The sequence below is a fragment of the Cryptomeria japonica genome, chromosome 10 (genome assembly GCF_030272615.1).
Source record: "Cryptomeria japonica chromosome 10, Sugi_1.0, whole genome shotgun sequence".
Classification (NCBI taxonomy): Eukaryota; Viridiplantae; Streptophyta; class Pinopsida; order Cupressales; family Cupressaceae; genus Cryptomeria; species Cryptomeria japonica.
The window spans coordinates 898831257-898857084 of NC_081414.1; the positions used below are offsets into that span (position 1 = coordinate 898831257).

The window sequence follows — 25828 nt, forward strand, 5'->3', positions numbered from 1 at the left end:
TGACAGGTTCTTTCCTTGTCTGGCCCTGTTTTTAGGGGTTTGAACCCTTGTAAGTTATCTTTACCGCCTGTGGGCTGTTGTATTAAGGGTCAGCACCCTTGTTTTTGCTGCTTCTTTAATCAAAAACATTGTTATGGAGTCTGGAATACGGAGCAGTTCATATTGAAATGATTGTGGTAGATATTGACTTCAAAAAGACCAACTGCTTGGACTAATATTAAAAGCCAAGCAAGCAAAGTATAAACCATGAATGGTACCTGCAATGTGTGGTTTCCTGTATTGGCTGAAACATTCAATATTGCTTCTTAATTAATAGTAGATACCCAAGCACTCGCTTTAATGCAAGACGAGTAGATTAAAATGGAATGACAAAATAAGGAAGCAAAATGATGCCAAAACAAAACCATGTAAGAAGATAACAAGAAATTGAATATTATACTCACCATAGTATGATAATTAACTCAACTGAATTGAATTACTATGGTTACTACAATAAATTTGTCTCTGAACCTCAAAATCAGAGCATGGTTGGCAAAACTATATTAGTTTGCCTTACCATTTCTCTACTACAATATAATCCTCCTTTTAACCAGCCAAAGTCACTATCCTGTCACAGGCAAGAAAACAACTTCTTGGCCATTTCCGAAATTCTACTTCCGTACTTACTGTACAGTAAAAAATTTCCCTGGGACCGAATTCCAAAACTATTAACCTAAAGGCACTTAAGTGATGGAAAAAGGAAACAAAGTGGAGTTCTCATGTTACAGGACTGCATGCGCTTTTCCATAATATCTATTAATAAATGGAACCTGCAAAATTTAAGCAAAAATAGATCAAACACAACCTGTCATTAGCAGACATAACTGCAATCAGAGAAAAGTGGTGCCAGAAATGCAGTTAAGATTCAAAACTAAAGAAAATCCAAAACAAGTGACCTGGATCCACAAAAGAGCAAGAATAATACCTTGACATTTGAAATATCTGGGGTACCAGGGGTCTGGACAGGATAAAATTTATAAAAGCGCATGCTCTCAAAAGCAGCTTTACTCTCAGGACTCATTTCCTCAATAGCTTTCTTCCGTGCCTCCTTTGCCTGGGCAAAACACAAAATATGTAAAATGCTGTTCTCAAACTCGAAAACAATCCAAGCTACTGCGGAAAACTTGGTAATCATTCAAAATAAAAAATAATAATCTGCTAGCATTAAATTATCAAAAATTATCTCACAGAATGAAATATCTGCATACCTGACGTTGTTTCTTCTTTGATTCAGTTACCCTCTCCTTCACAAATTTCTAGTAACAAAATAAACCACATTTAGTTATTAAGGAAAAAATTTAAAAAACAAAAGATCCATTACCTCATTAATACTGGTTAAATTTACAGAATTAAAGAAAATACCATAAATTCTTCCTTGTGCTCTGGTTGCAGTGCTTCTTCTTTAACAATATTATCAGTAAATTCCTGTTCAAATTAAACATTTCATGTTCCTTAAAATGGTTCAAGATAAAGCTTGAGAACTGTTTTGATATTACAAAAAGATCATACTGAAATACTCAACAATGGTATAAAACTACAATGATATCAATTAAAGATATTATGAAAAAGCCCAGCAGATAATAAATGCTTCCAGATCAGCCAAAAAGTTCATTGAACAGGAAGAATAATCACCTCAATCTCATCAAACTCCCAGTCAAACTCACACACAATCTGCACAACAACAAAAAAAATCAATTTATGTTTCAAACAAGCAAAACAAGACCCTCATTAAGTAATAATCGTGCAACTGTAAGCTATATTCCTTGTGGTGGCTACCATGTAACTGGGACTTTGATTCAATAATAAAATGTATGTTGTATACTTACCGGTGGCTCCATAGGATACATAATTTGAACGACTGTGTCTTGTTCTACTTCATCCTCCTTAAAAGGCTGATAAAAGTCTGTTTCAATGATTAAAAAATTTTAAATCATGTCAGATTGCTATTGCAATAGCTAAATAGAATTTGGCAACTGAACATATATGTCTTGAAAGAAACATAACAGGAAATTAAGCTTAAAGAGATCTTGTCTAGTCTGAAACTAGCTAGACCAACATGATTCATTTTTTCTAAAGAGCATTTCTGAGTTGGAAAGAAAACACACATATACTCTGAAGCTACAATTTTGTATTTTCAACTCAGAAATACAATTTATCTTTATATTATCAACAAGAACGCAAGTATATATATGAAAAAGACCACGCAGAAATTGGGAAAGAAGAAATAAGGAATAAGCTCAAAACTGAATGTCACACAATAGATTAGAATGTAACTGGACAGAGCTTCTGCCTAAAAGACGGAAGTTTGTCTAATTTGTAACAGGAATAATGGAGAATAACCAAAAATATCACACATTTTGTCCAAGATCTGAGCATATTATCCTTATTTTCTGTGTTAACATTGATTTTGATAAAGATATCCTACTGTTTAGCAAGTGCCAATCTTAGTAGCCTAATGTGTTCAGAAGGAATTTTTATCAAGATGATGCATTTCTTCATTCAAACTCTTGGAAAAACATCTGATAGAACCTGCAAAATGCCAGAGGAGCTTCACTATTCAGGTCCAGCGAATAAAAGTTATCAGATTCTAAAGATTCGTTGGACAGGATCTGTATAAAAAATAAAGTGCTCAATGTCCTTTTGATATTTCTTACCTAGGTTTTAACTTTCACATTTGCCTCCTTTACCTTCTAAAACATTATTAAATAAGGTTAAGTTCAACAACAAACTTTTAGCTATTTACCATTTGTGAATACAAAGCCCCATAAAGAAAGCCGTTTTAAAAGACAATACTCCAGCTATTTGCCCTTAGCACCTGCTCATTACATTTGAAGATGTGTTCACAAAATATAAAGTCAATACAATGACATACCATCAGAACTAAGAAATGAATGATCTCATCCAGAAGGCACTTTACTTGTTCCTACTTTTGTGTAAATCTCTGTGAAAGTGGATATACAGATATGTTCTGTTCTTCAACTTCTCTATTTTCGAGATAAAACTCTCCAGCAGATCTGCAATCTTTGGAATGATGTACTGGTAAAACTCAAAATCAAAATAGCAGTGCCCTTAATACCCATATAACTTATGGCCTGATAAGTTACTACAACTATGTTCTATCAAGGTTATACAATAATTTATTCCAGGATATAAGACATCTTTCCCTACTGGGACTGTGCCCTGTATAGGAGAATGCAAATTGCCTACAACAGGTTGTCTCCCAAGTCTCCTTGGATGTCATGCAATCCCTTGAGGCCAATTTTGAAAAGGACATACAGCACCACTACCTTTATTGAAAATCTAAATACAGAAAGATTATGAAATAGCAGTTATGCGACCCTGATGTTCTCTGCAGATAGCTTAAGTTACAGACCATAGAGCTTTCTTACCACCTCCGATCATTGGAAGACTCTATATTCCTGGGGCATTTGAGAACAAGTTTCTATGTTTGGGAACCCCTTGAGTAGGATACATTCTAAAATGAATCTTGAACATTCACAATCAGATCATGACTCCAGCTAGTTGGAAAAATAATTTACCACAACATAATGTTTTGTGAATGTGCATTTTTTTATATGTACAAATTGCAACATACTTAACACATGCATTTGTCATATATTCAAAAGACAAACTCATGATGTACCAAATGGTGCTTATAACAAATGAAGCACAACTCACTCAAGTAATAACAGGTAGTAGGATATAGAAGAGATAGTAACATCTAGCTTTTAGTGATATTAAAGCTCGGTCTATCTTTTCTGTCTTATCTAGCATGTGGGTTGCCCAGCTTCTGCATAGAAGATGTCATGTCATGGCACCTATCATATCACCAATACTTTTTGCAACAATGTTTTATGATAAGATCTGTAACTTATTAAAATTGCCAGAAGAAAACATTATATCAACAAGAATTTCATTCTGTTTCAGGCAACAAAAAATTATGATGCCTCCTGTCTCTATGGACAATCAGACCAAGGCAATATATTAAAATTGGCAAATTCTGTAGGTGTATGCACGGATATAAAATCCAATTGTAATTCTGCTATTGCAATTGCCAGGAATGAATTCTGCTATTGCAATTGCCGTAAATCTTTCTGTGCAGCCATTTCTTCCATCATCCCTCTGAGATTTGCCAGTGATTAATAGATAGAAGTCTAAATTAATATGGACCTGCCAAGAATGTCTTTCTAATTCCTTACAAAGTGCTTGATGAAACATAGCATGAGCACAGTACTCGCTGCATGGTGATTACATGGCAAGTTTACAAGCTAGTCAAATGTGACAAGTTCATTCCTACTCAGTCAAACCGAATTAAACAGTCTACACTATGCAAAGTTGTGAGAGCTCACAATTTGAAATAACTGAAATCCACAAACTCTCTAACACTTGAAACAAACTCACCAAACTTGCCATCAACTTAATCTCCTTTTTTTGAAAATGTTAATGTTTTATCTATTACATTGCCACGTTTTTTCTTCACTCTTCAACTTTATTGAACCAAAACATTATGGGAAGGAGAAAGGCAGGAGGCAGCAAAGTCTTTGCTTGCAATTGTACCTAGCAGATACCTCATTTTGAGAATTAATGACTCTTGGAGATCACTGATGACTTATGATGAATAAATAAAAGTTAAAACAATAACTAAGAGAGACAAACTCAAGAATCAATATTTAGAATTTAAATTCTCTGGATTTTCACAATGCATAAGTTAGTGCCTTATTACGCAAAACAAGAGAAAAGGCATGATGCCTATTTAGCTTTTGGCCTACATAGTGTCCTGTTGTGACCACATCACACATCGCCCCATCAAGATCATCGAGTGTTGCAAAGAATTGATTAGTAGATGAAGGACTCAAGATTCAATAAGCTAAGCAAAGTTAGGTGAAAGAGATAAAGAAGAATCATCCATAAGGTCGCCTACCTTGCCCCAATTTGAGAGCAAAATTTTCATCAAAAACCCTCATTGGAGCGAAATTTGCTCAAATGCCTTGACCCCGTACCTTGCTCAGGTCCTAGAACAAAATTTTGTTTTAGGTCCCATCATTCCGAAGGTCATAGAGCGAATTTCCTCTGTAGGTGTTCTTAAGGGTCGAATTGATGATGCTTTCATGCGAAGAGATTGGAAAACTTAAGGCTCAAATCGATGAGGTAAAAGAAAGTGGTGAATTCCAAGTCAGGTCTTTGGATAGGTCCTAAGGCAGATGTTGAATCGATGTTCTTGCAGAGGACATAGAGTGAAATTTTTCTTCAAGTCATGTCCTTCCAAAGGACATGGAGCGAACTTCCCAGCTTGACCTTGTCCTTCCAAGGGACATAGAGCAAATTCCATTATGGGTCATGTCCTTGCCAAGGTCTTGGAGTGAAAAGACCATTATAGGTCATGTCCTTCCAAAGGACGTGGAGCAAATTTCCTACCTTATTCCTTGTCCTTCCAAGGGTCCTAGAGTGAACTTCATGCCTTGTCCTTGCTAAGGGTCCAGAGCGAACTTGAATATGTGTATCTAAGAGAAGTCTTAAAGCAAACTTTGTTTAGAATCATGAGCATACCTTGCCAAGGTACAAGAGCGAACTTTATCATTTGAGCTTACCTTAGAAAGGTCTTGGAGCTAATGGCATTATAGGTCCTGTCCTTCCAAAGGACAGAGAGCGAACTTCATTTTGAGTCTTGTCCTTGTCAAGGACATAGAGCGAAATTGTCATTTAAGTCTTGTCCTTCCAAGGGACACAGAGTGAATTCTACTTTTAGGTCTTGTCCTTGCTAAGGACGAAGAGCGAAATCCTTATCAAAGAGCTTTGTCCTTGCTAAGGACATGAAGCGAACTTTCAACTTGACCTTGTCCTTCCTAAGGACAAAGAACAAATTCATTTTAAGTCTTGTCCCTCCTAAGCACATAGAACGAAAATCACACTAAGGTTGTGCACCTTCCAAGGGTCCTGAAGCGAAATTTTGATTTAAGTCTTGTCCTTGCTAAGGACATGGAGCGAATTTCCTACCTTATTCCTTGTCCTTCTTAAGGTCCTAGAGCGAATCATGTGTGTATCTTGCAAAGGACCTAAAGCGAAATTCATCAAGACAAGCATTTTTGGCGCCCAAACATATTCAAAATTGAAATTGGTAAAAGGAGAACTATAATGTGTCAAGTCAGGCAGCATGAGGAAGACAATTTGTGGTTTTATTTTTGCTAGATTAAGTCGGCCTTGCATCCCAAAAGACACACCTTTACCCTAAATCGCATATATAAGGGAGGTCAAAAGATCATTTTAACACCATTTCAAAACATAATTTCTCCAAAAGCGAATTTTGTCAGCAGGTCAGCAAATTTCTTCAATTTAACAGCGAACTTCATCAAGCATCAGCAGTTATAAAGGGTGAATTTCATCATTGAATGCACGTCTGGTCTTTTAGAAAAGGCAAATCTATAATTTGAAGATCAGAGGAAGCAAATTGCACTCAGTTGGGAGCCTATCACACAGCGAATTCACCTTGGACAGCCCAGATTTGTATTAGGCATCAGACTTGCATTCCAAACAGTGATTTCATTAAGTAGTGTCAGTCATTCAATTGATAGGAAATCATCAAAAACAGAGGTAAGAACTGCATTTAAGATTAAAATCAGGTCTGATTAAAGGCAGAAAGGCATAATTCATTCAAGTTAGGATGCATGTGTAAGTTAGGACAGTCTTATGAAGCATTCATTTATTGTTAAAATGTAGGACTGGTTTAATCAGTACTTCATCTTCATTTCTAAGGTTTTGCAAGCTCAAAGTCATTAATCTTCATAACCTTGTCAAGATCCTAACTTGAGCATCTCTCATAGGTGAACAATGGCAGCGCCCAAGACAAGCGGATCTACCTCAAGGCAGGCTCTCATCAAAGAAAATCAGAAGAATGATGACTTGGAGACCAAGATTACATCCCGATGGAGCAACATTGGAGATACAAATCTTGGGAACTTCAATGTGAAGAAGTTTCATGAGACACCATTTATTGGCAAACCATCACCAATAGCCAAGAGGATAGTAGAGAGCGGCATCATCAAGGCAGTCGGCTTCCCTCTTGCAGTTAGATGTCATGAATTGGTGATTGAATGCGCCAAGCACTATGATTCACACTCAAGGACAATTGTGGTCATGGATGGAACCGTTCTTGCCTACCTATCAAAGAAAGCTACAAGTGAAGCTCTCCACCTACCAAAACAAAGGGACGTGATCTATAGAAGCTTAGAAGGAGCCAAATCAATTTATGAGAATGATCCTGATGCATGCCTCTCAATCATCAATAGGGATTGGTTGCAAAAGAGTAGACCTCGCCTAAACAATATACCTAATGGGCCACACCGAATTGACTTCCAAGAGGAATTCAGGGATTCTATCGCCTTGCTTGGTCAAGTTATAGGTGCTCCTCAAGCCTTTTGTTTTGATAAATGGATGTTTTTTTTCATTCAAATAATAATTCAAGGGAAAGGAATGATCAATTGGGCAAGAATCATTAGTAATTGTCTAGACGTACAATTGAGAAGGTTAATTCCTACCAAGTCATTCCACATGAGCTCATATATCATATATTCTCTAGCAAGGAGTTATGAATATGCAGGGCTACCACACAGAGGTAGAGTTGGAAGAGGGCCCGAAGAGATAAGGGTTTGTGATTCTTATAAAATATTGCATCACCCACCTAAACAACACTATAGAACAATGAATGATACTTTCACAATGCACATCACAAGGACTCTACAAGGTGGGATCCATCAAAGATTGTCTCCGGAGGCAAAAGCACTTGTCAAACAATATGGTGGGTGGTTTATTCAATTTCCCAAATTCACATATATAAGGATCCAAGGATGTCCTTCCCCTCCTTATATCTTGCCACATTATCCCACAGACAGGATAGTACTTCTTGAGGTGGCAAGACAATTGTTAGCATGTACCAAGTCATTGAGGTACAAACACGGAGGTGTCATCACTAATTCCATTTCACTTGGGAATTCAATAGAAGTTTGTCCTTCCCTCCAAGTAGCTAAATATGTCGAGCCAGAGTTATCTCTCTATTTGTTTACACCATTTGTTTCTAGAGATAACTTTGATCCCTATTGTAATGTAGAAGAAATGGCTGGAAGGAAGCATAGGCATGTGTTTCAAGTAGAAGATTTTTGGATGAATGCACAAGATGACTTCGAGATAAACAAGAAGATGCACTCCCGGCTGTCTCTTGATCTCACCAGGAAATGTATAATCTATAGAGAGGTCGATCAAGCACAAGATAGTGGTAGATATATACAATCTACCTATGAGATGGACGAAAAAGGAATAAAGATTAATTGGCATGAAAAGGAAGTCACAGATTTGAGGGAATTGATGAATCAAATTTTAACTTGCACATGAAGATGGGTAGATATTCAACACCAAAAATTGAAGGATGTAGTATCCCTTGCTTATGTATGGAAGAATTGATGATTTTGATTCAAGGAATATTGTCCAACAAGTTACATACAATCTACAACTAAGCACTTTACTGATTTGCAAAGTATATAGGAAACATATATCAATTTAACTACCAAGGGAACAACTCAATTTTTCATCAATACTAGAATTGACATTATGTCAAATAGATGTCATACATGCTTCAGAAATATGAGAGTTTGAAGTATACAACTGTTGTAATTAATTTCTGATCACTATTTCAGACTTTCTAAGATAGACAATGACATTCATTGATACATGAACAAAGATGTAAGTTTTCAACTGATCTCTAAATCGAACCTTGACAAGATAGGATTCCAATTAAGCACACTTGAATTGGCTGAGTACCAATTCCGAAGAGCAACCCTTCAAAGGATCTTTCACCCCCTCAGTTATGCAATCACTTGGGAGGTATCGTTCCCAATGATTCAGCTGAATACTTGCAGACCTTCAAGCTCCACAAATGCTCAAGTAGATGAACTAGAGAAAATAAACTTGGATGCCAAATGAGAGACCCATAGGGTCTATTTATTCACTTTTTAGAATCTTCCTCTAGAAGCCTCTTAACTTTTCTAGAACAATCCATAACTTTCTAGAAGTATCCATAATAGAATCTTCCTCTAGAAGCCTCTTAACTTTCTAGAAGTATCCATAATAGAATCTTCCTCTAGAAGCCTCTTAACTTTCTAGAAGTATCCATAATATTCTTATAAAATCTCATTGCACTTTTTAGAGAAAAAAGTAACTTTATAAAATAAAAAGTGCACCTCAATTTAAAAATATAACATCTTGGCCCCAAATAATAAAATATAATGTCTCCAAGAGCATAATGAGCCATCCAATCATCAAATAAATGCCAAAATGACGCTCTCACCACAACTATCTGCCTACGAGAGTCTGGAATAGGCAAATCCACGTAAAGTGTCATGTCATACTAAACAGGGGACATGACAATCCGCCCCTCCTGAAATTGCTTGGCCTCAAGCAATCTCAATGCAGGATGTTGCAGAATGGCTTCACCCTCCCAAGTAGCATCCTCAACAGGTAAATCCTTCCACTTAATCAAGTACTCTCTGATCACTCGCTTGCGAAGCTGCTTCTCTCTGCTATCCAAGATGGATTCTGGAACCAAGATCAACTTCCCCTCATCATCCAAGGGAGGTAATACTGCAGAAGGCACCACACTCTGACCCAACGCCTTCTTGAGGCGTGACACATGGAATACATTATGCACTCTGCTATTTGCGGGAAGCTCCAACTCATAAGCCACCTCACCAACCTTCCTAATAATCTTGAATGGTCCATAGTAACGTGGCTTGAGTTTCTCTGCACCACTCTTCTTAAGAGTGGACTGCCTGTATGGCTGCAACATGAGGTAAACCATATCATTCACTTCAAAACTACACTCAGTCCTCTTCTGGTCTGCATATTGTTTCTGCTGGTTCTGAGCTCTAGCAATATTGTCTCTGAGAGTCGCAACTATGTCCTTACTCTCCTGTAGTAACTCACCTGCACTAGGTACTCAACTGTCACCCAACACTAAATCCAAAAAACTGGGTGCCTCATAACCGTAAAGTGCCCTGAAGGGTGTCATCTGTATGGTCATGTGGTATGTAGTGTTGTAGCAATACTCACAGAGATATATAAATCTGATCCAAGCTCGCTGCTGAGCTGCCACATAATTCCTCAAATACCCTTCCACCCATTTGTTCACAATCTCCGTTTGACCATCAGTCTGTGGGTGATAACTGGTGCTAGGTGTAAGCTCGGTGCCACACAACCGGAATACCTCCTGCCAGAAGTGACTCATGAAGCGGCTGTCCCTGTCACTCACAATGTTCTGAGGCAAACCGTGTAATCTGAAAACCTCCCTGAAGAAGACCTCTGCCACCTGAGCTGCTGAGTACGTAGTAGTGATAGGGAAGAAGTGAGCATATTTTGTCAGCCTGTCCACCACCACATAGATACAATCACGCCCCTAGGCCTTGGGCAAGCCCGTGATAAAATCCATGGAGATGCACTCCCACTTCCTGTCAGGAATAGGAAGTGGCTGTAGGAGCCCTGCTGGATAAGTGTGCTCTTGTTTGTTCTGCTGGCAAACAAGACACTCACGCACATACTACAAAACATCAGCCTTAAGCCCCTTCCAAGTGAACCGTTCCCGAACTAACCTGTAAGTCTTGAAATACCCGGGATGGCCTGCTGTAGGTGAATCATGGAGTGCTCTCAAAATCAACCGCTTCACTTTCGATACTGGGACTAAGTAAATTCTGTTCTTGTAAATGATCAAATCATCTACAAGAGTGTACCTGGTGTCAATCGCTGTCCCCTCCACTATATCAAAGGCCCATGTGTCTTTGGCATATTCTGCTACAATCAAGTGTCACCAATCCTCTAATATTTGAATCATAGAAGTGAGGTGTGGCCTACGAGATAAAGCATCTGCAACAACATTTTTTGTCCCCTTAACATATGTGATATCAAAATCATAGGCCTATAACTTACTCACCCACTTCTGCTGACGATCATTCAGGTCCCGCTGTCCCAAAAAGTGCCTCAAACTATTATGAACAATTTTAATACAAAATTTGCTGCCCACAAGATACTGTTTGAATTTGGCCAAGGCATGCATGATTGCCAACATCTCCTTATCATAAATGCTAAATGATCGCTCAGGCCCCCTAAGTTTCCTGCTCTCATAAGCAATAGGGTGCTTGTCCTGCATGAGTACAGTACCAACTCCCTCTCCCGATGCATCACATTGAAGTGCAAATGGCTTCATAAAATCAGGTAGTGCTAGAACTGGGCATGTAGTCATTATCTCCTTGAATCTCAAGAAACAATCTTGTGCCTCCGAAGTCCACACAAATGCCCTTTTCTTCAACAAAGTTGTCATGGGTGCTGCGTGCCGTGAGTAGCCACTGACGAATCTGCGATAAAAACCACATAGTCCAAGGAATCCCCTCAACTGTGTAAGGTTCTCTGGTGGAGGCCAATCAACAATAGCGCGGATCTTTTCAGGATCCATCCGCACTCCATCCGCACTAATGATGTGTCCTAAGTATAGAAGCTCAGTCATGCCTAAATCGCACTTGGACTCCTTAGCATACAAGGACTCCTTCTGCAATATGCTCAATACTGTCTCCAAATGCTCAAGATGTTCCTGCCATGATCTGTTGTATACCAAAATGTCATCAAAGAACACCAATACAAATTTCCTTAGTTGATGGTGAAAAACCTTGTTCATCGTGGACTGGAAAGTGGCAGGTGCATTAGTCAAACCAAAAGGCATGACTACAAACTCAAAATGCCCACAGTGACATCTGAAAGCAATTTTCTCAATGTCGTGCTCTCTCAATCTGATCTGATGATATCCTGATCTCAAATCAATCTTTGAAAAATAACAAGCCCCATGCAATTCATCTATCAACTCATCAATGCGTGGGATAGGATATCTGTTCTTAATGGTTCTCTTGTTTAACACCCTGTAATCAATACACATCCAAAGAGTACAACAGAAGATGCAAAAGGTGACTTACTAGGTCGAATGTGTCCCATTGCTAGCAACTCCTTGATGGTCCTCTCGATCTCATCCTTGAGTCGCTTTGGGTGCCGGTATGGTGTGATCATGACAGGCTTAGCGCCTTCCTCCAGCTCGATAATGTGCTCAATGCCTCTGTCTGGTGGCCTGCCTGGTGGAATCTCGCTGAATACCTTTTCATACTTGATTCTCAATTTCTAAATATCCGGATGATATTCAGTCTTATGTTGCCCCTCCTGGGGAGGCATCAAGGTGCATATTGCCGCCCACTCTATATCATCATGCCTGGCTAATCTCTCCATCCGCCTAAATGAGATAGTCCTGATATCACCATTACGGATAGCCTTCAGCACATGAGTCCTGCCATCCACCTTGAATCGTATCTCCATATCCTTCAGTCTCAGGGTAACCTCCTCCAAAGAATGTAGCCACTGTATCCCAAGTACTATGTCCATGTCACCCATGTTGACCACATCGTAATCCGCCTTGAACTCATAGTTGTTTAGGCGTAGGGGTAGATCACACACCATCCTGTCACATCGAAGTGTATATCCATCAACCACCTTAACTCTCAATACCTCAAACTCCTCAGTGATGAGTCCACGTCTCTCCACAAAGCATGCATCAATAAAATTATGTGTGGCACCTGTATCTAATAGTGTAATAACCTTCTGTCCAGCCAAGACACCTCTAAGTCTGAAAGATCCCTCTCTCTGAATACTAGATAGACGTGCCTCTGGTTCTTCCTTCTGTTCAGCATTATCTACCTCCTGTTCCTGCTCTGCATCATCAGGATCATGGTATTCTGAGCTATCTGAGTCTGAGCCCTCGTAATAAGCCCACATCACCCTGTTGGCCTTTCCCTTAGGCCTCATAGGACAGTCATGTCCAAACTCGTAGGGACCCTTGCAAAAGAAGCATAACTTCTTCTTACGCAAGTCATTAAGTGTCTCCCTATCCAGAGGTGCAGTTGACTTGCCCTTTGTGTCATCAACCTTTTCCTTACCTTTGTTGAATCCCCCTCTATTATCTCTGAATGATGAAGAGCCCTTCGAACCAAACCTATTTGCTAGCGCTGCAAGTTCCATGCTACGAGCTTTCTTCATGGCTTCCTGTAATGTGAGAGGATCAAAGGCCTTAACCCACCCCTTGAGTGGTTCAGTCAACCCTTCTGTAAATAAAATGACTAGCCTCCGCTCTGATATATCAGGGACCATTACTGCAAGCTTTTGGAAGTCATTAATAAACTGCTCTAAACCTCCTGTCTGTCTGAGCTGTGCTAATTCCCGGAAATATACCTCAAGATCCTTCTTATCAAACCTTTCTATCAGCTTATCCACGAACTCCTGGAAGTGGTTACCTGATTGTGCTGCAACATGATCATGCCGTGCATCCACCAATCATGAGCTGCCCCGTCCAGGTGTAAAGTGGCATACTTGAGTGCTTCGAATTCTGTCATAGTCTTCAAAGATAAAAAGGTATCCACTTTATGAATCCATGCCCGAGCAGTCATTTTCCCACTTCCATCAAATGTGGGTAATGTCAACTTGTTAGTGACGTGTTGCAATTCACTCTGTTTTTCCACCTGTTTCTGTCTGTTAGCCCTATAATTCAAATACCTGTCAAAAGTCCACCCATTCTGTACATATCCTGGTAAATCTTCCCACTCTTGCCTTGCCAGTCTGAGCTCATCTCTAATGTCTCTTTCCAAATCATCAGGTGTGGGTGGTGGTGTTTTCGGATGGAATGTAGGACATGTGGGTCTATTTGCTGTGGTAGACCGTGTTCCCTGTTCGTGTTGTGATCCTGCTATGCTCCTGTCATCACGGTCATCATTATGGTCATTTCTCCTATTCCCCCTAACCAAATGGCGCATCAAAGCTTCAATGTTCTGCAGGGTTCTATCCTGGGTTGTGGCCATTTGTTCCAAACGTTGCATAATCTCATCATCCCTCCTGTTTCTAGGTGGGCTTTGTGATTGCCTATCACCCATGTCCTTACCTGGTGTAAATAGAGCTCTGCTACCTCTGTTGTAAACTTGATTGTACGGTGACTGCATAAACCCTATCAGGCTGGCAGGAAACCGCTCTGATACCACTGTAGTATCCCTTGCTTATGTATGGAAGAATTGATGATTTTGATTCAAGGAATATTGTCCAACAAGTTACATACAATCTACAACTAAGCACTTTACTGATTTGCAAAGTATATAGGAAACATATATCAATTTAACTACCAAGGGAACAACACAATTTTTCATCAATACTAGAATTAACATTATGTCCAATAGATATCATACATGCTTCAGAAATATGAGAGTTTGAAGTATACAACTTTTGTAATTAATTTCTGATCACTATTTCAGACTTAATAAGATAGACAATGACATTCATTGATACATGAACAAAGATGTAAGTTTTCAACTGATCTCTAAATCGAACCTTGACAGGATAGGATTCCAATTAAGCACACTTGAATTGGCTGAGTACCAATTCCGAAGAGCAACCCTTCAGAGGATCTTTCACCCCCTCAGTTATGCAATCACTTGGGAGGTATCATTCCCAATGATTCAACTGAATACTTGCAGACCTTCAAGCTCCACAAATGCTCAAGTAGATGCACTAGAGAAAATAAACTTGGATGCCAAATGAGAGACCCATGGGGTCTATTTATTCACTTTTTAGAATCTTCCTCTAGAAGCCTCTTAACTTTTCTAGAAGTATCCATAACTTTCTAGAAGTATCCATAATAGAATCTTCCTCTAGAAGCCTCTTAACTTTCTAGAAGTATCCATAATAGAATCTTCCTCTAGAAGCCTCTTAACTTTCTAGAAGTATCTATAATATTCTTATTAAATCTCATTGCACTTTTTAGATAAAAAAGTAACTTTATAAAATAAAAAGTGCACCTCAATTTAAAAATATAACATCTTGGCCCCAAATAATAAAATATAATGTATCCAAGAGCATAATGAGCCATCCAATCATCAAATAAACGCCAAAATGACTCTCTCACCACAACTATCTGCCTACGAGAGTCTGGAATAGGCAAATCCACGTAAAATGTCATGTCATACTGTTGACGTGTATTTTGTACACAATCATACACAGAATAAAATACCCAAAGGCATCTTATCCTCTCTTGAATAAAGTCTCTAACTGCTGAAGATATCGCAAGAAGGATCAGTTAGGGTGACTGCAATGTTCTTTTTAGTAGGGTCTCTACGTGTGGATAAGCACCAGTGGTCGTTGTGATTGTTGTGTCATCAAGGGGCCTTACGTTTCCGAAGAATTTCCTAAACTAAACAAGCTCAAAAAAGATCAAAAGGGTAGGGCTTGCAAGAGATCTAGTCTAATCTAACCCTAAGAATGACTCAATGTGGACGAGACTTGGCAAGATTCTACCAACTTCAATATTGCCATAAAACAACAGCTCAATTGAAATTGATGCGATCTTCTAAGGTAACAAATGATTTTTCAATACATCAAGGATCAAGGACACTACCACTAAGGTACATATCCAAGATACAACAATGATTGAAGGTTTAAGTGATTCAAGTTTCTCCAGTTGACCACGCAAGGCGTTCCTACAATCAGCAAGAAGCTAGTGGTTTGGAAATTGAATCTCACCGACGATCAAGTCCAACACTTTGTCCTTCGAACTAAACACTACTTTGATTGAGAATGATTCAAGAAAGTGAACAACCATGAAGATAACCACAAGAATTGCAATAAAACACCATAACTTCAATATTTTATTGATCTCAAAGCCATCATGTACAACAATTGTTTGAAATTCCTTCCTCAAAACTCAATCTTGCTACAAAATAACTTGCTTCTAATCTCTCTCTAATTCTCTAATGCTGATATCTAATTTTCTAATGACAAAATGAAATGAAATGAGGGTATATATAGCATCCTCAATTACAATGAACGGTCCAGATCAATGGCCAAGATTATGACACCTAAACCCTAATTAGGGTTTATTACAAACAGCCCCCTTTTTACTGAACAATATTAAATGCATAGCCAAATATTAAATTCGGCACAAAAATCTAGGAGACATAGACCAATGACAATTAAGGTGCCATGTCATCTATAACAACCTCTCATCTAGAATCTTATTCCCTTTCCAATGCTCCTTTTTAGCATATGCAATGAATCTTGATACGATTCCCTCGATCTCAGCAATTGGAATCTCGGGAAGATTCCTCATTCTTTCTTCTAAGTGGATGACCTGATCAAATGCCTTGAGAAGAGCAGCATCCCATTCAAGTTCAAGTTCTTTGGTCTTCTCAATCAGGAGCATGATAGCAAACATCTGATCCCGTTGCTCATCTGTGATAATAGTTGCATCTTTGCAAAAGATGACCTTGACCCTTTCTTCCAATTCCTGCAAATCCACATCCGTCTCAACTTCGATCCTCCTGCCAAGAATAGTGCATAACACCCCAAACACTCTGTCCTGGATCGGGTTGATCACCTCCTCAACATGGTTGCATTTGGTACTGATGTCCTCAAAGAGAACTTCCTTCATCTGGAGTAAAGTCGACCACTGAAGTAAACTATGAGGTCCTCCATCCATTATCTTTTCTTGTGCTAGGACTTTCCTTGAAGTCTATCTGATTACTTGCAAGACAGGAATGATAACATCTTTAGTATGAGCAAAGGCAGCTACCGTTATCATCAAGCTGTGGATGATCTCAAGAACCTGGATAGCCCGGTGAATAGTCTGCATCATCCTTGTTGCAAATTCGATAGCAACTGTATGGGATTTGTCAATCCAAGAGCTCATAAGCTGGACCAAACTCCTGAATCTCTCTGCCTCACCAATTGACTGAAGGGGAAGTGCCTGTACAGGAGATCTTGCTGGATCCTGACGCCCTAAAGGCTGATTGAGATGGCTGAAATATGTTCTCCATGCACCGACCTCTCTCTCAAGCTTTCTATTCTTCTCCATTTCTTCCCTAAGCTTGTCTTTCAATGCTTCAAATGAATCGGTGGCATCATCTAGTGTCTGCTCGGCTGTGGGTGGACCAAGTTCAAATGTCTCTACATCATATTCTTCTGCGAGGATCTCACCTTCATACTTGTCCACTGCCGGTGTAGCTATCTGTAATTTCCTGGATCCTGTCTCATCTCTGATCATTTTGGACATCTTAGTAGCCTTCCTCCTTTCTGTCATTTCCTGGGAATGTCCAACAAGGCTCTCTAAATCAATCACATTGTCTTCGTCTTCGATCACAATCACCCTTGTTAATCTTTCCTTCAACCAATCTGGGATGGCAGATCTCGTTTCTCTAACCTGTATCTCCTTAGGCAATGTTTCTTCTATTCTGGGAGGAGATGTTACTTCGTTATCGTTCTTGTCTTCTTGTAGCTCATTATCTTGGAGAGATCCACTTGGTGATCTTCGAGGTACCTGCCCTTCTTCCTGTCTATCATTTTGTACCATCGATTCCATAGACTCCTCCACTTCAAGTGTCCTCTTCTCTTGTCGAGAAGATGTGCCGGATGAACGATCTCCGTTGGCCTCTTGCTTCTTCTTGGAAGATTCTCTTTTCTCAGGTCTCTCTTTCCTCTTCGAGCCTCTAGGATGGGGATTGCCTTCACTTATGCTTCTAAGGTTGCCTTCACTTGCATTTCTGGGATTAGGATTACCTTCACTTACACTTGCCCCTCCTTCAACTGGTCTTTCTTCCAAAGTGAAAGTCATAGCTATGCCCTGCTCTCTCAACTTCTGATGTTGCACATCAACCCATCTACGAGTACAAGACAAGACTGGAGCCATCAAAGCATCTAGATCCACAATCTTAGGCTCATTCCAATCTAACCTCACTGATTTGCTTTCTCGGTCATAGGATGATTGGAGATGTCTGCCACTGTCTTGAGCTTGGTCGGCCACTCTGTAAATCTTGCATTTCCTGATGAAATCCAAAGGCAATCTAGAATGCATCTTTCTTTTCACTTCAAGATCATCTAAGAGATTCATCATAAAATCTTCTATCTGAAACTCATGCTTATATTTTCTACCGTCTCCTCTATATATCCATAAGGATCAAAGCTCTCTCTCAAGGCAAAGAAAGAAAATGAATACAAAGCTAACTCTTTCTCTGTATCATCCATGGCTAGAGCATTAAGACATACCTCAACTGAATTCCCTAATATGATAGGCACAAGGACTCCATTTCCATGTCTGTGTCTGAATGCCTTCGCATAAGCTGCCAACTGTCTAGTTACTTCAAGTAACACTATTCTGTCTATCGGGTATCTCGGCAACATGTATGGAGGTGAAGGACATCCATGCACTCTAATATATGTAAACTTCGGAAATTGGATAAACCAAGCACCGTACCTCTTTACTAGCTTTGGTGCATCCTGTGATAGCCTATTGTGAATCCCACCTTGCAATGTCCTTGTGATGTTCATCGTGAAGGTATCATTAACCAACTTGTAGTTACTTCCTGGTGGATGATGCAAGTGTACATAGGAAACACAAACTCTGACCTCGCCGGGTCCTCTTCCAATCACTCCTCTGTGAGGTAGTCCTGCGTACTCGAAGCTCCTGATCAAGGCATATATGATGTACGAACTCATGTGGAAAAACTTGGTAGCCTTCAATCTCCTTAACTGTACGTCCAAGCAATGGCTAATCATTCTAGCCCAATGAATTGTTCCTTTTCCCTGAACTATCACTTGGATGAAGTAAAACATCCACTTCTCGAAATAGAAGGCTTGAGGGGCTCCTGTGACTCGGTTGAGCAGTGTTATCAAATCTCTGTACTCCTCCTGGAAATCGATCCTATGGGGTGTGTTCGGAATCTTGCTTAGGCGAGGACGACTCTTGAGTAACCAGTTCTTGTTGATGATGCTTAGGCAAGCATCTGGATCATCTTCGTACATGGACCTGGCTCCTTCTATGCTTTTGTAGACCATATCTCTGTGCTCTGGAAGATGGAAAGCCTCACTTATAGCCTCCTCTGAAAGATAAGCTAAAGTGTTTCCTTCTTTGGACACGATCGTTCTGGATTGTGGATCATAATGGCGAGCACACTCGATCATCAACTCATGGCACTGGACTGCTGGAGGGAAGCTGGCCGCCTTAATGATGCCACTTTCAATTATCCTCCTGGCGACAGGTGATGGCTTGCCAATGTAAGGGACCTCTCGAAACTTCTTCGTACTGAAGTTACCCAAGTTGGTATCTCCAATGTTGCTCCACTTAGACATGATCTTGGTCTCCAATTCTTCGTTCTTTTGATCTTCCTTCATGAGAGCTGGACGACTGGTGGATGCTCCCGCCTTCGGGGTCGCCATTGTAACACCTACACAACATTTCATAATAAGAAATAGATTTTGCAATGTAAAACATAGATTAGAGATCCAATTTAGGAAACTTCATGATAAGTCTTTGAGTTATCATTTCCTAAATACGATTGAGCTACTGAAATTTCAAAAATTTCAAAATTCAAAATTCAAGGCTATGACGATCAAAATTCAAAATTCAAGACAAAGGAAGACTTCGCCATAACTTACTTGAAAACTAACTCTAAAATGCAAAATTAGGAAATTCGCCCAAGCAAAAATCGAAGTTTGATGTATCAATGTGATCCTCCTCTAGCAAAGGTGTCTCTCTTGTCAACTTCGCCAACTTTTGGGGTCTTCAACGTGATGATGGCAAGTTTGCTCCACTTTAAAGCAAGTTCGCACTCCCCTTGAATGGAAATTTCGCACCTCTTCTTGATGAAATTCGCACTTCTCCTTGTCTTCTCCAAATCGCATGCAAAGGAATGTTTAAATGATGATTTGAAAATGCAATAATTCACCTCCTTATATAAGCGCTTACCCTCTTAAATCCCCATAGGCTAACTTTTGGAAATAAGGCAATTAAAACAAATTTTAAATAAAAATCAAGGCCGACTTTTGTTAAAATATAGAAAATAAAACCCAAGCGCCCAAATTTATTTATTTAAAATAATAATTAATTAATTTAATGCCTTTGTTTTTAATAGTTTCGATTTTTAAAAGCAAAATTAATTAATTAAATGTATTGTGCGCACTTATTAAATGCCCATTTTATCAAAATTTAGCATTTAAAATAATTTGAAAATGATGTTAGCGCCAAAATTTGGGAGATGTAAAGAGGTACAAACCACATCGCCCTGGTCCCTGGGAGAGGGACAGGAGCGATTTAACATTTTGCTCTTGAATTTCTCACCTTTTACATTCAAAACCACATCTCTTACGTTGATATTAGCAATTTAAATAGGAATCCTGAACTTGATTGATTCAATGTTATAGACGAAAGCCCTTTATGATCATTATCGCCCTAGTCCCTGGCTGAGGGATAGGAGCGAACTTTGCATTTACTACTTGGCCTTTGTCTTCTAAGTTGCCAAATTGCTTCGTGAGGTAGGCAATGATCTCCTTGTTTGTTTCACACACTCCAAACTTCCACTTTGCAAAGCAAACTTGTCATTTAAGTGGTTTTCGCCCTGGTCCCTGGCTGGAGGATAGGAGCGAACTTTAGTTTCTAGCTCAAATTTGTGATCTTTTAACATTCACTTCTTGGTTATCACCTTTCAAATGACATTTTCAACCTTGTATAACTTCGCCTTGACAAAAATTTTGAAGGAAATGACAAGTCTAATAAATATCGTCCTGGTCCTTGACTGAAGGACAAGAGCGAATTTTGGTCTATGGTGTAAATTCTCCATCATATTGATATCAAATAGTCTTCAAGGCGTAGAATGATGTTCTTTATTCCTTCTTGAACGCTTGAAATGTGAATGGCAACTTAAATTTGGACACATTTGAACATTTCACTCTGGTCCCTGGGAGAGGGACAAGAGCGAACTTGCACTTGTAGGCTCATCCTTGCTTTGCCAACTTTCAAACTTGTTTTCAACGGACTCGTCATGCTCCCTTTCACTCACCTTGGATATGGAATTCGTTTCAACTTGGTGAGAAATTCTCCTTGGGAAGAAATCGCTCTGGTCCCTGGCTGAGGGACAGGAGCGCCTAGGACAACATGGACTTCACTTGGCGTTTTGTAATCTTCAAATTATCTTCAATGGATTTGTTACGCCTCCTTTGCTTGCCTCAAACTTAACACTCACTTAATTTTCGCCCAAAACCTACCTTATAAGGAAAATCGCTCTGGTCCTTGGGAGAGGGACAGGAGCTATCACTAAAATTCGCCCTGGTCCCTGGCAGAGGGACAGGAGCGATTTTACTTCTATGGTCAATTTCCCTTATGATGGCAATTTCAAGTTATATTCAACTGATAAAATGTACCTCCTTTGATCTTCTGAAATCGTGAAATCGTTCAAATCTTTCAAGGACACTGCAATTTTGGACTTTTGTTCCTGGCACATTTCCTTGTTTGCAAATTTCTTCAAATTATATTCAATGGACACAAGACGCCCTCCTTGATATCTTCCAATTCAGAAATGGTCTTGATCCTACAAGGACAGTAAAATTTTGAAAAACAAGCTCCGATCCTTCAGTGAGGGACAGGAGCGATTTTTGTCCTTGAGGGCAAAGTTCATCTTTTTGTTGCAAATGACTAAGTCTGGACGCTCCATCATGTTGATTCCACCTTTCATTATGTCCTTGACGCTTCAACTTGATCAAAATGAGGTCAAAATGGTCTAGGCAAGGCATTTCGCTCTGGTCCCAGGCTGAGGGACAGGAGTGATTTGATCTAAAACTTCCAAAATTTGCCATCTTTAAGTCTCAAAATCATCTAAATCTTCAATTCACGTTCATCTGCATTTCCTGGCGACCCTGCACAAGACAAATGAAATAAATTAATGTCCAAGATGCATAAAAATATGATTTTCGCCCTGGTCCCTGGCTGAGGGACAGGAGCGAACTTGCTTCCCTAGGCCAAAATATCAAGATTTTAGGACTTTAGTCACTTCACAAGGCAAAATTAGGCCATTTCCAATACCCGGGATCAATTATCAAAATTCTCAAAATTCGGTCAAAAATTCACTCGGACAAAATTCACAATTCCATCATCAACACTTAGGCAAATTTGGACTTGCAATCAAAATTCCGACGGAACCTACACAAACTCACGTGACCTCTGACGAATTCATCTCATTTCAAAATTGCACCCTACGAGGAAGCTCAACAATTCTTCAAAATTGACTGGACTCTGGCTTGAAATCATCAAAACGGAAACCCTAAGGGTTAACCCTAATCCAGACGACTGACTCACTAACCCAAAACCCTAAAAAGCAGAGAGAAGAACAGGCAAAACGAGCAAAAAGAGGGGGGGTCCCCATTTTAATGGGGCGATGTGTGAAATGGTCAGAACACATACTAAAGAGGGGACATGACAAAGGAGCAAGATGTGATAATGACATTCAATTTGAAGACAAGGACGGAAGAAGAAGAAAGGGCAAGTGTTAGTGAGAGCACCTCTCATTCCAAAGGATCAAAAAGGAAGAATGAACAAGGAAAGAAAGAAGCATCCAAGAAGAAGTAAAAGACAAATTCCGATCAGCCACCTAGCGCTTCTTCTAGACACAAGAAAGAAAATCAAGGCAAAGATCAAAGAATAGATGAAGGCATGGTAAAGGAAAAATGCCACAAGAATCATCGAATCCAGCCCTTCACATCGAGATTTGTGATAATGAAGAACAAGGAGACAATAATGAAGTAACTCCCCCCCTCCGAGGAATGAGCCATTGCCCGAAGAAATGCAAGTAAAAGAACGAAGATCTTCTATCCCCGAATGGCTCAAAGAGAGACTTACCAAAGAAGCAATAGAGGAAGAAGAAGAACAAGCATTTGATTTAGAAGGTCTTCAAAACGGACCTCAAGAAGTCATTGAGAGAAAGAAAGCTCCAAAGATGTCTTAAATAATAAGAGATGATGCAGGCTCCAGAAAGATACAGATTGCCACTCCAGCGGTAGATAAATATGAGGATGAGATTATGGCAGATGAATATGATTTGGAGACATCTGACTTGGGTCCACTTACTTCTAAGCAAGCCATGGAGGAAGCAACCGACTCAGTGAAGGCGGTCAGCATCCAAGAGATTTTATTTTGTGTTTTCATGTGCCTAAAAAACACATCAACATGCCCCAACACTTGCCCATAAAGTCCTACATTACTTTCATACTGGGAGGGGCAGTAGTCCACTCCTTCCTTCTCACCTCTCCTTGCTTGCCTTTATAAACAAGGCTCATTTGTATATTTTACATTGCATGCTTATGATATTTCTCATTTTGCAGATTGCTTGTTTGTGGAGAATTTTGTGTTTGCAAGTTGTTTTGGCTGCTCCAATATTCCATATATAGCTTCCCACTGGTTACATGCAATTCGTGACATGACTGGTGTAAGTGATGCTTCATTTGCATTAAAGACACTATAACAGGTGTAAAATTAACCCTGAAACAATTTCCCTGCTTAATATTTATCTTAAATTTCAACGCATTCTTCATTTATATAAAAATCCTGTGCTAACTCTTCATATAGAAAGACAGACAGAGAACACTAAGTCTTCATAGAGAGTGAGAGAGAGAGGATGAAGACAACTCACAAGGTAAGCAATATTCATATTTCTTAATCTGTTCTTCTTTCAGTTGCTTCAAAGCAGCCCTGCAACCAAATATTAGGAAATAGTAAATGCTAAACACTCTAATAGACAATGCAACAGACAAATCACTTGGCAGTCGAATAATAAAACCCCAAATAACCTAAAATAGCAAGCAAGATTCATCGTTCATTTAATCACCATAAAAAAAGGAAAAACTTACTTCAAATTATAATTTTCTGTAGTCTGACCACAGAAATCAGAAAATCGAGTATATCCAACTTTCTAAATTATAAATGTTCATAAACCAGGATTCAAATGAGATACTTGTAACCAAAAAATTTAGTTGCATGAATAAAATAAAGTTGTGTGAATAATGTATGCAAATAGAAAAAAAGAAACCAAAATAATACAAAAGTAAAACCATAATATTTCATAGTTTCGGTGAAGTCTTTGATTGCAAGAAGGGAAACTCATGCACATCCCTGATTACTTTCTAAAGTGTTCAACAGCATTTCAGAGACTGCAATTCAAGGGCCTTTTGGGAGCACAGTGAGTGGCTGGCAACATATAGAACTTAAATGTATTAGAAGTGTCATACCCTAACCATTTTTCTTTTCATCCCCTAAAGTGGGAACATGTTAAGCTACTAAGTTGTCTAGACCTTGTGCCATTCACCTGCAATAGAAGTGGCATCCCCTAACTGATTCTTGTCATAACCTAAAGTGGGAACAAGTTTCCAAGCTATTTCTTGATTATGTTGTTGGGAGTGACAGCCAAGGGAAGTCCCACCATCCCTAAAACACATAAGGAGGAGATGGGGACAGAGGTTTTGGAGAGGGGACACATCCCCATGTGACACAACTAAAATGCTTAGAATACATAATCACAAAAGATCAAGTCATAGACCTACTGGATATTGTTTGATATTATAAGATATTATTATTTGGAAAATGTTAAGAGGTTTCACTAGCAAGGTAAAGAAGAGGATATTTCAAGAGATTTTTGTTTATGTTGTTTTCCTAGTTAAATATACAAGCATTCTTGCAATGTGAACTGCTAAGTAAAACTTATATAAAAAGTCTTTGAGGCCTCTGGCCTCAGAGTCCTACAAATGTACTTTGGCTGCCGAATCAACAAGTAGTGTTATTGGTGAAGATGATGTCACCCTAGGTTATTTTCATCAAAGAATGATCGTGTGATAATAGCGCAGCAGTGATCATAACCTAGCTTTAGGAACATGGAGCCTCTGACTTGACACAAACAATTACCACCTAGCAAACTTTGAACAGCTGCCATCAGACAGTAATCCTGTACTTTTTCTCTTCTCCAGTTGCATGCATGTGTTTTACCTGTCAGAGCATCAGCATCTAACTGAAAACTAAGTTATAGATAGAGAAGGTAATGGTGAATATTTCAAGCTGGAATGGCAATCATTCAATGGAGCCCATATTGCTGAAGTTACTGAGGTGGCAAGAGACTACCAAAGGTGCACTAGGGATATTCATATATGTTTCGAGCACTGGCAGACAAGTATCAATAGGAGTATTTTGCCTACCATTTAAAGAAACTTTTATATTTTGCAACAAATTAAAAACCTAAAAATTATTATTTTTTTGCAGTATTTGGTTCATTGGTTATTTTGCGGCCATAGTTTTAAAACTCGTGGACTCGGCACGGACTCGCGAGTCCATGGGAGCCACAAGTCGACTCGGCAAGGACTCGCAAGGCGAGTCCTGGCGAGTCCATCTGAAAGACTCGCAAGTCTTTTGCAGGGACTCGCGCGAGTCTTTTGCATGGACTCGCAAGTCTTTCAGATGGACTCGCGCGACCCAGAAAAAAGGTCATGCAAGCTTTAAAATTGAGTTTAACATGTGAAAAAATTTGGTCTCTCCGTCAGGATTCATATATGGAATATAACATTTAAGTATAAGTGATACTTTAAGTTATATTCCATATATACTGTCAGGATGTTTGAGAGTGGTTTCAGACCTCCAGGAGTTATAATGCAAAATCTAGTTTTTGGAGGATTCTTCAATTTTCCAGACTTAGTCAAATTTCAAGATCCTTCGGCGATGTCCCTTGACCCCAACTTGGGGGCGCTGCCCCCAAACCCCTGTCGAAAAATATAGGGGGAAATTGCGCCGATGGAAGTAGGGGAAATTTAACCTCTGAGTCTGATTAGGCTCCATATAAAAGCATAATTAGCATTGAAGAAATCTTGGTATTATACATTT

The 25828-nt window shown here is 39.3% G+C and overlaps 1 protein-coding gene across 1 annotated transcript in view; it reads right to left on the reverse strand.

Annotated features, from left to right (window-relative positions):
- Positions 1-445: 445 nt before the first annotated feature.
- The window catches only part of LOC131046291 (protein HEAT INTOLERANT 4), a 61494-nt gene continuing 36111 nt past the window's right edge, over positions 446-25828 (reverse strand). Inside the window, exons 8-14 of the mRNA XM_057979994.2 lie at positions 23598-23656; positions 1866-1942; positions 1672-1710; positions 1402-1464; positions 1248-1295; positions 965-1093; positions 446-809 (exon numbers count right to left, since the gene is read on the reverse strand). Of these exons, the coding sequence (XP_057835977.1) occupies positions 762-809; positions 965-1093; positions 1248-1295; positions 1402-1464; positions 1672-1710; positions 1866-1942; positions 23598-23656 (463 nt within the window). The 3' untranslated portion in view covers positions 446-761. The remainder of the gene's footprint in view (positions 810-964; positions 1094-1247; positions 1296-1401; positions 1465-1671; positions 1711-1865; positions 1943-23597; positions 23657-25828) is intronic.